Source organism: Lynx canadensis, chromosome B4 (assembly GCF_007474595.2).
Source record: "Lynx canadensis isolate LIC74 chromosome B4, mLynCan4.pri.v2, whole genome shotgun sequence".
Classification (NCBI taxonomy): Eukaryota; Metazoa; Chordata; class Mammalia; order Carnivora; family Felidae; genus Lynx; species Lynx canadensis.
The window spans coordinates 29,561,125-29,577,230 of NC_044309.1; the positions used below are offsets into that span (position 1 = coordinate 29,561,125).

Genomic DNA, 16,106 nt, shown 5'->3' on the forward strand with positions numbered 1-16,106 from the left:
TATCAATAAGGTTGCTTATGTTTGTGATTAATTGTTTTATATATTTGGGGGCTCCAATATTCAGCACATAGACATTTATAATTGTTAGCTCTTCTTGATGGGTAGACCCTGTAATTATTATATAATGCCCTTCCTCATCTCTTGTTACAGCCTTTAATGTAAAGTCTAGTTTGTTTGATATAAGTATGGCTAGTCCAAGCTTTCTTTTGACTTCCAGTAGCATGATAGATAGTTCTCCATCCCCTCACTTTCAATCTGAAGGTGTCCTCAGGCCTGAAATGAGTCTCTTGTAGACAGCAAATAGGTCTTGTTTTTTTATCCATTCTGATACCTTATGTCTTTTGATGGAGGATTTAGTCCATTTTCATTCAGTGTTATTATTGAAAGATATGCATTTAGCATCATTGTGTTATCTGTAGGTTTCGTGCTTGTAGTGATGTCTCTGCTACTTCGTGGTCCTTGCAACATTCCACTCACAGAGTCCCCCTTAGGATCTCTTGTAGGACTGGTTTAGTGGTAATGAATTCATTCAGTTTTTTTTATTGTTTTTTTTTTTTATGTTTTTTTGGGGAAAGCCTTTATCTCTCCTTTTATTCTGAATGACAGGCTTGCTGGATAAAGGATTCTTGGCTGCATGTTTTTCTTATTCAGCACATTGAAAATTTTCGTCACTCCTTTCTGGGCTGCCAAGTTTCAGTATATGGGTCTGCTACTACCCTTACATGTCTACCCTTGTAGGTTAAGTCCTGTTTATCCCCAGCTGCTTTCAGTATTCTCTCTTTACCACTTTTGGTACCACAAATACCACAAAATACTCTTTACTGTATTTTGTCAGTTTCACTATGATATGTAGTGCAGACTATCAATTTAAATTATGTCTGAAGGGAGTTCTCTGTGCCTCCTGGATTTCAATGTCTGTTTCAGATGTGATTTGTGCAAGTACACCTTCAGCCCTTTTCTCTTCTTCTTCAGGAACTCCTATGATATGGATATTGTCCCGTTTCACTGAGTCACTTAGCTCTCTAATTCTCCCCTCGTGGTTCAGTGTTTTTTCTCTCTCTTTTTCTTAGCTTCATCTTTTTCCATTCACTTAATTTCCCCTCTGCCTCCCCAATCCTTACTGTCACTGCCTCTAGTTTATTTTACACCTCATTTACAGCATTTTTTAATTCATCATGTCTATTATTTATTTCCTTGATCTCTGCAGCAATAGATTCTCTGTCTTCTATACTGTTTTCAAGCCCAATGATTAATCTTATGACTATTATTCTAAATTCTCTTTCAGTTATATTGTTTACATGTGTTTTGATCAATTCTTTATCTCTCATTTCTTTCTGGAATTTCTTTTGAGGAGAATTCTTCTGTGTCATCATTTTGGCTAGTTTTCTGTCCCTTATTTGTTTTGAAATCTTGTTATGTGCCCTGCACCTATGAGCACTAGTATATTAAAGAGAGGTGATACACTGTCCAGGGCCTAGCCCTTCAGGAGGTGGTTTTTGGAGAGTGTTACTTGCTCTCTATTGTTGTGACTTTGATTACTTTGTCTCCCTACCATGTTTTGGACCCTCCCCCAGGTGTGCTTTGATTTTTTCATTGAAAGCCCTGGAAAGGAAAACAAACAACAAAAAACAAACAGAAAACAAAAACAAGCAATTGCACAAATAAACAAACAAAAAACAAAACAAAAAAACCCCCAGAAACACCAGCTACAAGTAAACAACAGGGTGAAGGAAGTGCTGCTGGAAGAGGCCTTATCCTATACAAAGAGAAAAATGACAGGGGCTGGGGAAAAGAAAAGAAAATAAAATTAACCAGACAGAGAAACTATAGGGCTTAATCCAGAGAGAGAGAAAGGAAAATAAGGAAGGAGGTGTAGAACATGTATCAAGAGAATAGATTACATATGTCTGCTTAAACAAACAACCAGTGTAACCAGTCTAGAGGAAAGAAGAGATAAGAACAAGAAACGGAGGGTTGAATACATATATATAATAAGAATTTTCTGAGGATTAAATAAGGCAGTGCAACAGTGCTGGTCTGGACTAGGGGATATCTGGTTTGTCAGTGTCAATCTCGCTCTTGTAGATAAGCAGTCATCAGGCATGGGGCAGAGTGATTTGGTGTAGGCAGGTCCTGCCTCTCCTGTGGGCCCCCTATCCATTTCCTGAAGCCCAGCCTTGTTGGTGATGGGGAGAAAAATGGTGATGCTCCAGTCTCTTCTCCGTGGACCAGGTGTCCCCAACCACTCTGTACAAGCCATCTTCACTGTGCAACAGTCACAAACGAGGTGGTTTGTCCCACTCCATGACTCCCATGCCTCCCTGGAACTTGGCTGGGATTTAATCCCTGATGTCTTAAAGATTCCTGCTCCATTTGTCCTAGTTCCAGGGAAGAGCTATTCTGCTGGCTCACAGTGGCCTGCATGCAATTGTCCCTTTCCACCATCTCCTGCACCTCCCTGGTGCTCGGCTGTGACTTAAACCCTGATGTCTTAAAGGTTCTTACTCCATCTGCCCATGTTTTGGGGAAGTGCTGCTCCTTTGAGCGGATATATGCCTTCTTCCCACAATACTCCAGGGAGGGGATTGCTTTCTCCCACTGCAGACTGAATCTCTGAACTAGTTACAGAGCCTGGGGCTGGCTCCCCTTCTCCCCACGTGCGAGAACAGGACAGCCAGCCCCAGTCCAAAGAGAGCCTTGCAGTTAGAGATTGGATCTTTCTCTGTCCCAGTCCATGTTTTTCTCTTGTCCAGATACCATCCTACATTTCCCCAACCTCTCTTTCTCTTCCCTTTGTCTCTCCACAGAAGGGGATCCCTCCCCTTTGTTCATTTTAATCATCCCAGTTTGCAATCATGAACCTATGGCCCATCAGATTGTCCTGGTGGGTCCCTAGAAGCATCTCTATCACTTTGCCACCCAGACTCTTGGAGTTCATAGTCCTTTGGCCTCAACTCTGCTTTGAGAGAGGAGGGAACTTTGGATCCTCCTACTTCTCTGCCATGTTGGCCCCTCCTCCTCCTATTTTTTATTTTCTAAATTTTTTTTCAACGTTTTTATTTATTTTTGGGACAGAGAGAGACACAGCATAAACGGGGGAGGGGCAGAGAGAGAGGGAGACACAGAATCGGAAACAGGCTCCAGGCTCCGAGCCATCAGCCCAGAGCCTGACGTGGAGCTCGAACTCACGGACCGCGAGATCGTGACCTGGCTGAAGTCGGACGCTTAACCGACTGCGCCAGCCAGGCGCGCCTCCTATTTTTTATTTTTAAAGTGATCTCTACCCTCCACATGGGATTCAAACTCATGATCCTGAGATCAGATTCACATAGTTTACTGCCTGAGCCAGCCAAGTGTCCCCTTTGTGATAATTGCTCTAAAATCTGCATTAAGCATGTTATTATATCTGTTTTACTTAGATCTCTGGACGTGGCCTTATCTTGTTCTTTCATTTAGTATAAATTCCCATGTCTTCTCATTTTCTCTAAATTTTTATCTAAATTTATGCCTGTTCTCTGTGTTGGAAAAGCCAGTTATATCTTCTGCTCCTGAAAATACTGGCCTTTTGAAGAAGAGGTCATGTAGTGCCCAGGGCCTCACACTTCAGGGAGTACCTACAGTGTGTGTTTTGTGTTCTCTGGTGTTGTGTTTTGGCTGCTCTATCCTTCAGGCAAGTTATCTGCAGAGGTTCTCCTTGCCTGCTGTGGGCAGTGTTTGGCACCTGGCCTGAAAGTGGTGAGTTTTAACCAGGCATGCTCTTGTCTGTTTGTGAAATGAGACCTGTCATTACCTCCACTGGAACTGAGGCCCTGTGAAACTCTGCAGTTGGGAGAAATGGAGTGGGCAGGGGTTTGTGCTGGTCTTGTTGGGGAGGGGCCCACCATGCTGGGACTGAGGTAAGCATGACTGAGAGGGCAATTACAATGAAGTGTGGTGGGATGGTGCTTATTGTAAGGAAGTTAGGCAGACTTTGTCTGCATTGCACTGCTTCCTGCAGGTGGCTCTGTGTTTATCCAGAGCGGTGAGGAGGGAAATGGCACAGGGTAGCTCCTTTGTTCCTAGAGTGGTATCTCTGCGAATTCTGCCTCTCAGGGACATGCTTTGAGAGGAGCAAATAATCTCCCTACTGGGTACTCCCAGGCACTCTTCAAATCTCTATATCCATGCTGTATGCCTTCCAGTTTTTGCCTGCCTTCTCTCTAAGAGCAGCACAGTGCTTTCCAGGGTCTATCCCAGGCAAACCCACTGACCTTTAATACTCCAGACTTTAAACCTCCCTGATGGCAAGAACTCATGAAATTCAGCCTCTTGTTTTCCAACCCAATGGCTATGGGGACAGGTTCTCTTTGTGCATTTCCCCGTGTGCTTCTCTCTCTCTCTCTCAACCCTTCTCTGTAAGCATGGCTATCTCTCTTCTGCAGCAGCCCCTAGGAACCATTTTGCCCTTTGATCACATCTCTGCACTTCCTACCTTCTTTCATGTGGCTTCTTCTCCCCCTTTAGTTTTGGAGTTTGTTCTGTTAGTCTTAGGCCAATTTATGTGGCACTTAGGATGATTTCATAATTTCCTAGTTGTATTTATGGGATGAGGTGAGCCTAGGGTCCTCCTACTCTGCTACAATTTTCCTGTCTCTATTCTATTTGTCTATGTATCTTTATGCCACGAGCAAACTATTTTGATTACTTTTGCTTTGTAATAAGTTTTAAAATTAGGAAATGTTAGACCTCTAAGTTTGTTATTATTTCTTTGCGATTCTGTATAAATTTTAGGATGAATTTTTAAATTTCTATCTCGACAAAAAATGCACATAAATTTTTTTTAGGGATTACACTGTGTCTATAGATTGCCTTAGGCAGTACTAATATTTTAACAATATTAATTTATCTAATCCATAAACATAAGATGTCTTCCATTTATTTGTGTTGTCTTTAATTTTTTCAGTAGTGTTTTATAGTTTTCAGTGTACATATATTTTGCCTCCTTGGTTAAATTTATTCCTACTTATTTTATTATTGTTGATGGACTTATTTTTCTTTTTAGTTTACTTTTCATATTTTACATTGATAAGGTATAGAAATGTACAGTTTTTGTACTGTGATTTTGTATCCTGAACTTTTGCTGAATTCATTCATTAATTCTAATACATTTTATATGACCCTTTAGGGATTTCTATGTATAAAGATCCTGTTATCTGTGAACAGAAATAATTTTACTTCTTTCTGTATAAATTTTATTTATTTATTTATTTATTTATTTATTTATTTATTCACTCACTCACTCAACTGCTATGGTTAGGACTTCTAGTACTGTTGAATAGAAATAGTGAATGTTCATCTTTCCTTTTTTCTTATCTCAGAGGAAAAATGTTTGGTCTTTTACTTTAATAATGAGAGGATGTTGAATTTTTTCACATGCTGTTTCTGCTTCAGTTGAGATGGTCGTGTGTGTGTGTGCGTGTGTTTGTGTGTTTTAATGCTGTTAATATTAGCACATGACATTAATTGATTTTCAAATATTGATTCATCCTTGCATTTCAGGAAAAAAGTCCCACTTAGTTCTGAGTTTAATCCTTTCAACAAGCTCTTTAATTCTGTTTGCTAGTATATTGTTAAGGATTTTTTATGTATGTTTATCAGGGATACTGGCCTGTAAGTTTCTTTTCATGTAGTGTGTTTGTCTGACTTTGGTATAAGATAGTGCTAGCCTAATAACATGAGTTTGGAAGTGTTGTCTTTCATTCAGTTATTTGGATCAGTTTGAGGAGGATATGTGCTAAATTATCTTTAAATACGTGGTAGAATTCTCCAGTGGAGCTATCTGATCCTAGTCTTTAATTTGTTGGGAGGTTTTTGATTACTGATTTAATCTGTTTACTACTTACACTACTTGTTTTGGATTTTCTGTTTATTCATGATTCAGATGGTATGTTGTGTAGTTCTTGGCATGGAATTGTTTGTAATGTTCTCTTATAATCCTTTTTATTCTGTGGTATCAGTTGTAATATACCTTCTTTCATTTTTTATATAATTATTTGAATCTTGTTCCTTTTCATCCTAGCTAATCTAGCTATATGTTTCAATTTTTTTTTATTTTTTCAACGAACCAATTCTTGGTTTCATTGATTTTCTTTATTGTTTTCCTATTCCCCATTTCATTATCTCTGCTCCAATATTTATTATTTCCTTTATTCTGATAGCTCTGGATTGTTTTTTTCTTCTTTTGCTAGTTCATTGAGGTGTGAAGCTAGATTGTTTTTTTGGCGGGGATGTTTCTTCCTTTTTTTAAGTTTATTTATTTATTTTGAGAGACAGAGAGAGCTAGCAGGGGAGAGGCAGAGAGAGAGGTAGAGAGAGAATCCCAGGCACTGACAAGTGAGGAGCCTGATGTGGGGCTGGATGCGAGGCTGGATGTGGGGCTGGATGTGGGGCTCAAACTCACCACCTGTGATAGATCATGACCTGAGGTGACACCAAGAGTTGGACACTTAACTGACTGACCTACCCAGGCTCCCCTCTTACTTTTTAATGTAAGTGTTCACAGTTATAAATTTGCCTTTGAAACTACTTCCACTACATTGCATACATTTTGGATGTTAGGTTTTCATTTTCATTTATCTCAAGGTATTTTCTAATTTTCCTTATGATTTCTTCTTTGACCCCTTGGTTTTTTAAGAATGTATTTTAAATTTTCAATATATGTGTGGATTTCTCAGTGTTTCTGCTACTGTTGATTTTTAGTTTCATTGTGATCAGAAAAGTTACTTTGCATGATTTCAGTCTTTCAAATTTTGTTAAGACTTACCTGTGGCCAACGTGGTCTATCCTGGAGAATGTTCCCTGTACACTTGAGAAAAATGTGTATTCTGCTATTGTTGGAGATTTCTACATATATCTGTAATGTCCAACTTGTCTGTAGTGTTTTTCAAGTACTCTGATTTCCTTATTGTTCTTTCCATTATTTGAAAGTGGGGTATTGAAGTGTACTACAATTTTCGTTTTATTTCCTATTTTTTATTCATTCTGATTAATGTTTGCTTCATACATTTAGAAGTTTCATGTATTGTGCATAGATATTTATTATTGTTATTATTCTTGAAGAATTAACTTTTTATTATCAGATGTCTTAATTTGTCTTTTGTAATAGTTTTTTTTTAATGTTTATTTTTGAGAGAGAGAGAGACAGACAGAGCATGAGTGGCAGAGGGGCAGAGAGAGAGGGAGACACAGAATCTGAAGCAGGCTCCAGGCTCTGAGTTGTTAGCACAGAGCCCGACACAGGGCTTGAACCCATGAACTGTGAGATCATGACCTGATCCTGAGTTGGATGCCCAACCGACTGAGCCACCCAGGCACCTCTCTTTTGTAATAGTTTTTGACTAAAGTCTCATTTGCCTGTTAATAGTATAGCCACCTCTGCTCTCTTTTGGTTACCATTTACATGGAATATCTGTTTCCATCCTTTCACTTTCACTCTTAGATCTACAGCCTCTTATGGACACCATATATGTGAGTCTTGGTTTGTTTTAGTTTGTTTTTATACATTCATCTACTCTGTATCTTTTGATTTGGAAGTTTAACCCATTTACTTTGGTAGGTTGTGTTTTTCTAAAAATTCATTTATTGTAGGCTATTCAGTTAGATGGTATACAATTGGATAGGGAAAGACGCTATTGCCATTTTGTTAACTGTTTTCTGTATCATGCATATTTTTGCTTCTCTTTTCCTATCTTACTGTCTTCCTTTGTATTTGATTAATTTTTTTTTTTTTTTGTAATGACAGGCTTTGCTTTCTTTCTAATTTCCTTTTGTGTACTGTATGAGTCTGTTCAGGCTGCCATAACTAAATACCATAGACAGGGTCACTTAAAAAAGTGACTTATTTCTTACAGTTCTGGAGGAGGAAGTCCAAGATCAAGGTGCTGGTAAGATAGATTTTATTCACCTCTTCTCTTGGCTCAGGAGTGTCCACCATTTTCTGTGTACTCATATAATCTTTTCTTTGTGCACACATGGAAAGAGTGAGAGGGCACAAGCATGCATATGTGCACACTCTCTGGTGTCTTTTCTTATTAAGATGTTAATGCTGTTAGATGAAGACTTTACCTTTGACTTATCACTAACCTTAATTACTTTCCTAAGCCCTATCTCCAAAGCATCACATTGGGGTTAGGGCTTCAACACTGAGTTTGGGAGGATATGAACATTCATTATATAACATGTATATTCTATAAATGTTTTATTTGTGGTTACCATGGATTACACTGAACGTCATAAAGTTAAAACAATTTATTTTAATCACATACATACTTCAGTCATACAACTGTTCTCCTTTAATGTTCCTCCCCTGACTTTATTTATTGATATCACAAATTGCATCTTTTTTTTTTTAATTTTTTTTCAACGTTTATTTATTTTTGGGACAGAGAGAGACACAGCATGAACGGGGGAGGGGCAGAGAGAGAGGGAGACACAGAATCAGAAACAGGCTCCAGGCTCTGAGCCATCAGCCCAGAGCCTGACGCGGGGCTCGAACTCACGGACCACAAGATCGTGACCAGGCTGAAGTCAGACGCTTAACCGACTGCGCCACCCAGGCGCCCCACAAATTACATCTTTAAATATTGTGTGCCCATTAGCATAGATTTATAGTTATTTTTATGCTTTTCTCTAAATTCTATATAAGAATTAAAAGTTAAGTTATGCATCAAAATTTAAATAACATAGGTGTCTTCATTTGTCCATACATTTACCTTAAACACAAAAATATATTATTATATACCTTTGTGGTGCCATTTAATGTCCTCTCATTTCAACTTGAAATACTTCCCTTTATCATTTCTGTTTGGGTAGGTCTAGCGCTAGGAACCTCCTCAGCTTTTGCTATCTGGGTAAGTCTTAATTTTCCCTTCATTTTTGAAGGACAGTTTTGCCAAATATAGTATGCTTGGTTGACAGTATTTTCTTTTGGCACTTTTAATATGTTATCCCAATGTCTTCTGGCCTACAAGGTTCTTGCTGAGAAATCTACTGGTGTAAAGTTATAGAGGCTTCCTTGTATGTAGCAAATTGTTTTTCTTTGGCTGCTTTTAAGATTCTCTCTTGGTGTTTGTCTTTTTTTAATATGAAATTTATGTCAAATTTGTTTCCATACAACACCCAGTGCTCATCCCAACAGGTGCCCTCCTCAGTACCCATCCCCCATCCCCCATCAACGCTCAGTTTGTTCTCAGTTTTTAAGAGTCTCTTATGTTTTGGCTCCCTCCTTCTCTAACTTTTTTTTTCCTTTCCCTCCCCCATGGTATTCTGTTAAGTTTCTCAGGATCCACATAAGAGTGAAAACATATGGTATCTGTCTTTCTCTGTATGACCTATTTCACGTAGCATAACACTCTCCAGTTCCATCCACGTTGCTACAAAACGCCATATTTCATTTTTTCTCATTGCCATGTAGTACTCCATTGTGTATATAAACCACAATTTCTTTATCCATTCATCAGTTGATGGACATTTAGGCTGTTTCCATAATTTGGCTATTGTTGAGAGTGCTGCTATAAACATTGGGGTACAAGTGCCCCTATGCATCAGCACTCCTGCATCCCTTGGGTAAATTCCTAGCAGTGCTATTGCTGGGTCATAGGGTAGATCTATTTTTAATTTTTTGAGGAACCTCCACACTGTTTTCCAGAGTGGCTGCACCAGTTTGCATTCAAACCAACAGTGCAAGACGGTTCCCATTTCTCCACATCCTCTCCAGCATCTATAGTCTCCTGATTTGTTCATTTTAGTCATTCTGACTGGTGTGAGGTGGTATCTGAGTGTGGTTTTGATTTGTATTTCCCTGATGATGCATGACGTTGAGAATCTTTTCATGTGTTTTTCTTTTAACAGTTTGTAATGTGTTTCAGTGTTGGTCTTTTGGGTTTTTCCTAGTTAGAGTTCATTCAGCTGGTTGAATTTGTACATCCATTTCTTTTCTCAAATTTGGGATTTTTTTTGGTCATTATTTCTTCAAATAAAGTCTCTGCTCCTTATTCCCTCTCTTCCACTCTGGGATTTCTATATTGTATATCTTGGTCAACTTGATAGTGTCTGGTAAATCCTCTATGGTTTCTTCACCTTTTTTTTTCTCCTTACTCCAGAAATTTCAAGTGACTTGTCTTCCAGGTTTCTATTCTTTTTCTTCCTAAGAAAATTTGTTATTGAACACCTTTAGTGAATTTTTCAATTCAGTTATTGTATTGCTCAGCTCCAGAATTTTTAAAAACAGTTTCTATACCTTTGTTGATATTTTTTCCAAGTCTTTGTTTAAATTCCAGTTAGTTAACATTAAATGTAATATTAGTTTTATGTGTAGAATTTAGTGATTCAACATTTACATACAACACCTGGTGCTCATCACAACAAATATACTTCTTAATCCCCATCATCTATTTAATACATCTTCCCCCTACTCACCTCCCCTCTGGTAACCCTCTGGTTTGTTCTCTATGGTTAAGACTCTGTTTCTTGATTTTCCCCTCTTTTATTCCCTATATGTATTTTTTGTGTTTCTTAAATTTTACATATGACTGAAATCATATGGTATTTGTCTTTCTTTGACTGACTTATTTCATTTAGCATAATATTCTCTAGCCTCCATCCATGTCATTGAAATGGCAAGATTTCATTCTTTTTTATGGTTGAGTAATATTCCATTATATATATGCATATATATGCATATATATATATGCATATATATTCCATTATAATTCCATTATAATACATGTGTATTCCATATGTATGTTATATATTATATATATATATATATATATATATATATATGATGGAATATTATATATACACATACCACATAATCTTTATCCATTCATCAGTTGATGGACATTTGGGCTCTTTCTGTAATTTGGCTGTTGTTGATAATGCTGCTATTTAAATTTTATTCAGGCATCATATTCCTTATTTCATTAAGGCATGTTTTTGTTGTTGTTTGTTTGTTGTGGTATGTCTTGTCATTTTTTGTTGAGATTTATGATTTTGAAAGCACAGCATCTCTCTCAGTATTTACAAACTGGCTTCATGCAGGGAAATACTTTGACAAATCAGCCTTGCAGAGAGGTTCTGAGACTTCTCAAACCTTTTCTGGGGAATGTGTATTCTCTGGGCTCATGTATGCTCTTTTATTCATGGCTGCTTTTAACTCTCATAATTTCCCTAAGAGGGTCTCCCCTATTTCTTCTCAGGAGTTTTTGGTTTTGGTTCCTGTAGTATTTTTCTTCCTGTAATCTCTTGCTCCTCTGTAATGTGCAGAATTACATACATCCTATACCTCTAATGTGCCATGGTACTCACCTTTGTTTTCAGCAGCTTCCAACCTGGTATTTATCTATGCAGCTGTTTCCATCAGTGTTTCAAGTCAGGCAAGATAGAAACCAGTAACTCAGGTGCTCCCAGATTTTCCACAAAGTTAGGTACAAGTTCCACCTTTTTCTTTTCATCCCAAGAGAGAAGCTGGAAGTTGGGACGCTTCCCTGTGATTGTGGCATGCCGCACCAGGGAAAGGGTGCATCTAAAGTGGGCAAAATGCCATAATCCTTGTTATTCTTTTTGGTGCAGTTTTTCTTGGTAAGTAATTAACTTGGGCAAAGCAGATTCAAACTGGTTTTTATAGTTCTCTAAAAGGTGTTTTGGTTTGTACACTGTTGCTAACTCAGTGTTTTTGGGGGGGAATGAAGGCCTGGACCTTACTAGTCCTCCATCTTGCTGATGTCTTGTCCTATGATTAAATTTTAACTTAAGCATAAAATGCCTAACAGAGATTAACATAAAGTACATTTGATGCCAAGGATTATTAATGAAGTTATAAGATAGTTTTAATACATATATATTAAAATTCTCCTATTTTCATGTCAGATCTGACATTATGGCAATTTATTTATAACTTTATAGAAATGAGGATAAATTCTGCTTTATACTTGTTATAAACTTGAAAGTTAAGGGTTTCACAACAGATCTGTTTCTATATTTATTCAACTAAATGTGTCTCTTTATGTAGCTCAGTTTGAAGTACCAGATGGAAATCTTGTGCTTGATGAAAACCAAGATTCAATATCAAAAACACAAATGCAAGTAAAGAAACAGAGAACATCCAAAGGGGAAAGAAACATTAGTAAGTACAATTAAAGATAACTTTAAATTATTTTAATTAAATTCAGTAGAATATTTTTTTCCCTTTGGTTCATGAGTATATGTTTGAGATCATATTTTATGGGACATTTGTAGTTCCTTTGACCTTAATTGAAAATACCCTAAGATAATTAGAGAACAAAAGTCAAATTTTTCATAACTTTCATTGGTATTTCTGGTTGTAATATTATTTCACAATCACAAGTTCTACACTCAGACACCAAGGCCAATTATGGGCCAGTAATTTTCTTGCAAAGGATGCAAGCCTTTCAGCAGGATGTGGTAGATGTTTCTGACCTGTGGCAGAGGCCTTCTACCACAACTTTAATTGGTAAACAGAGATGTTACTGAGAACTGTGAGTCACATAGCAAATGATCAGAGGAGCCTAGAGGAAAGGCACCCTATGAGTCCTTTTGGAAGGCTTCAAATACATTCTCTTGGCTGTGGCCCCACTAAAAGGAGGGACCTTTGAGGTAACCTAATAGATCAATGTCATCAAAAACCCCACATGGAGAATATGAGAGTGCAAGTAGCCAAATATTTCTGCCAGTAGTTATGCCTCATTTTCATTCGTTGAAGCAGAATGGGCCAAAGATTGGTAGTCTTGTTCTCTGGGTTGAGATATTGTGCTGCTTACAGATTATGCCCAGGAATTTCTATTAGGTACTTGGTAACTGTGCCTTGTTTGTTTTAATGGTCCAGCTATGTTGCCACATGTAGGTCTATAGGATGTCTGGTCCTTGTTAAGTTGTGCCCTTGTCTGGGTCCACTTGGATGTATTAATAGAATGGAAGCCTAGTGCTCTCTCTGAGTTTAGAACATTTCTAGGTCATAACTGTTTATTGACACGGATAGTTGGAGGATTTATGGAGCCTTGTGAAAGAATATTAGTGGTGGGTTGCAATCCAATCCACATATGGCAAATTTATCTTGATCATCTATGTGTACAAAGTTTCTGGATAGGGTATCTGTACTGTCTATTACAGAATACCAAATTCCTTCACTATGGATATTAACTTCCATGACAGTCATAATATTGGATGCAACTAGTGCCTCAGTACTACATCACCGAGCTATGAATAATCACTGGAGTCTCTATGCACACAAGGACATATACCTAAGGTATATTGCGTTATTTAATGGATAAGCAGTTACAGGAAGAATTTTTGCTTCATTAAGCTCATCAATAAGGGCAGTTATTTATTTTGTTTCCCCTGGTGGATGTTTTTGAGAAACAAGGTACTAGATGCTAATAGTTGGGTAGTTTCACAGTTTTCCACCTGTCTTGCTAAAGTGGCAATTTCTACCAAGGGTTAGGGTGAAATCAAGTAGACATTCATGTAGATAATACTTCTATACTGACAATACATTTAGTAGTGGGGGTAGAGTTTTGAGGTGGCCTGAGTGGACACATCATTGTGGAATTTTGAGTAAGTTTCCCATTAGTGGTGGCTTTGGACCCCAAGCCAATGAACATTATTGGTTTCTCCCTCATCTTGGTGTCAAACGTTGTGGAGATCATTGTCTTCTATGCACCAGTATCTCAAAGGCCCAGAAATGAAAGTTTCCTGCACATCTCCACTGAACTATGATGATGAGCAGAAGTCTTCCTATTCCCTCCCACCTCCCCCACTGTGGGTACATGAGGCCTGGAAAAACCCATTGTCTTATTTATTTTTGAAAGCCATAATATCTTTGTAATAGTTGGTGGAGCACTCTGATTCTTGGCAAGGATCACTGGGAAAAACAGAAGCATAGCACCTGTATTAATCAAAGGATCCATTAGCATAAGTAGTGGGTCTGTTGAGCCTCTCTTATCCCACTACCTGGCCATAATGTTCTAGGAAAAGAGCCCATTAGTCTACTTATTGAGACTAAGCCTGTTTTTGTATAAACACACTCTTTGATCTCTTTAAAACCCTTGCCTCGATGGTCCAGGAGTGTTTACTAGATTACCATTTTTATATCACTCTCTCTTATGGTCAATCATTGCTGTCTTGGAAGTATCCAATATTACTTGTCCAGAAATTTTCCAGTTAAGATCCAGATAATATCATAGACTAATTGCTGTGACCTTGAAACTTTGTTTAACTGAGCTTAATGTCCAGCAATAGCGGCACAAATGAACCCAGAATTTTGAGTCTGGTAAAAAGTAATATCATCTACTATCCTCATACCTTTATTGTATATCCTAAGTACAACGGGCGGTTCATGAAATCACTATAGCCTCTTCAATTATAGTTAAAACATGTTTTACAAGGGCAAGAATGAGTCATCTGTGAAATCCAAACAGTACCCAGCTGAGGAAGGAGAGAGTCTTGAATGTCTGTGTTTTTTTCATACCCCTTTCTTCCATCTCCTTGTGCAATGTATCCATTGTCAAAACTCTCTGAGAAAGGGTTTTTTTTTGTATTAAGAAACCAACAATATTACTCGACTATTTTTTTTCAAAATTTTATTTAAATTCTAGTTAGTTAATATATAGTGTAATATTGGTTTCAAGAGTAGAATTTAGTGATTCATCACTTACAATAACATCCAGTGCTCATCATAACAAGTGCCCTCCTTAATATCCATCACCCATTTAGCCCATCCTCCACCCACCTCCCTCTACAACCCTCATTTTGCTCTCTATAGTTAAGAGTCTCTTATGGTTTGCTTCCCTTTCTCTTTTTTTCCAGTCCCATATGTTCATCTGTGTTCTTTCTTAAATTCCACATATGAATGCAAACTGGTGTAGACAACCTGGAAAATAATATGGAAATTTCTCAAAAAGTTAAAAATAAAACTACCCTATAACCCAGCAATTGCACTACTAAGTATTACCCAAAGGATACAAAAATAGATTCAAAGGGGCACATGCACCCCTATGATTGTAGCAGTATTATCAACTATAGCCAAACTATAGAAAGAGGTCAGATGTCCATAGACTAATGAATGGGCAAAGAAGATGGTGTGTGTGTGTGTGTGTGTGTGTGTGTGTGTGTACACACACATACACAAATGTATACACATATATATACATATATATGTATATCTATATATATGTATATACACACATACAATTACGGAACCATCAAAAAGAATGAAATCTTGCTATTTTGCTAAGCAAAATAAGTCAGAGAAAAATGAGTACCACATGATTACTTCTTTAAAAATATTACTTCTTTAAACATGAAGATGACTTATCCAAGTCTTAAAAGTTTCTTCAGGCCACCGGACAAAGTGGTTCTCAGGACTCTACATTCTTTTGTTAAAGCATGAATCTCAGTAAATCTCTGCATCATAAACTGCCCATCAGCTCCCACTACAGTAGAACTAATAATATTCATTGGGTACAACTCAGCATGCAGGGTCTTCAATTTTTGGTTCCATAGCTGGTAAAACTATAAGTAATAGCTAAGGTCTTGCTTCTCCAGCTTTATCAAAATTCCTCTATTGGATGTTTAATTCTACCTACCCACTGGGTATCTTAGCCAAAAAAAAAAAAAAAAAAAAGGAAATAAATAGAAGAACCATTGTTCCCGCTCAGAAATTAAAAGTAAATAATAAAATAGCACTCTCTTACAGCATGCTCCAGAGTCCGCTAGCACATCCTGAGACACCCTGACCTGCACTGTGATGTGCCCTATGGGACCCTCTGACTCTTGCACATGACCTAGTAGTATCACTTTATGGAGCCCTCAGGATTCACTAACGTTCCTTCTAGAAGGGAATTGTGCTTAATTGACCACATTGCTGGCTGCACTAATTTTTAAGGAGAGAGCTACCTGTTTTTAAGTTGGTTAGTTAAGATAGCAAGCCAAATTGAAAGTGAAATTAAGCATTTATTCTGTTACTGTGATTTATTAGAAAGAGTCTAAACAAGAAAAGTTTCCAGTTACATCAGCTTTCCGTTTTCCTCCATAGAACAGCATTGGAGAGT

General features: G+C 37.7%; 1 protein-coding gene across 1 annotated transcript in view; it reads left to right on the forward strand.

Moving 5' to 3' along the window:
- The first annotated feature begins 11,538 nt into the window (after positions 1–11,538).
- LOC115518625 (coiled-coil domain-containing protein 7-like) overlaps positions 11,539–16,106 on the forward strand; it is a 31,144-nt gene continuing 26,576 nt past the window's right edge. The window contains exons 1-2 of the mRNA XM_032593762.1: positions 11,539–11,557; positions 12,050–12,163. Of these exons, the coding sequence (XP_032449653.1) occupies positions 11,539–11,557; positions 12,050–12,163 (133 nt within the window). The remainder of the gene's footprint in view (positions 11,558–12,049; positions 12,164–16,106) is intronic.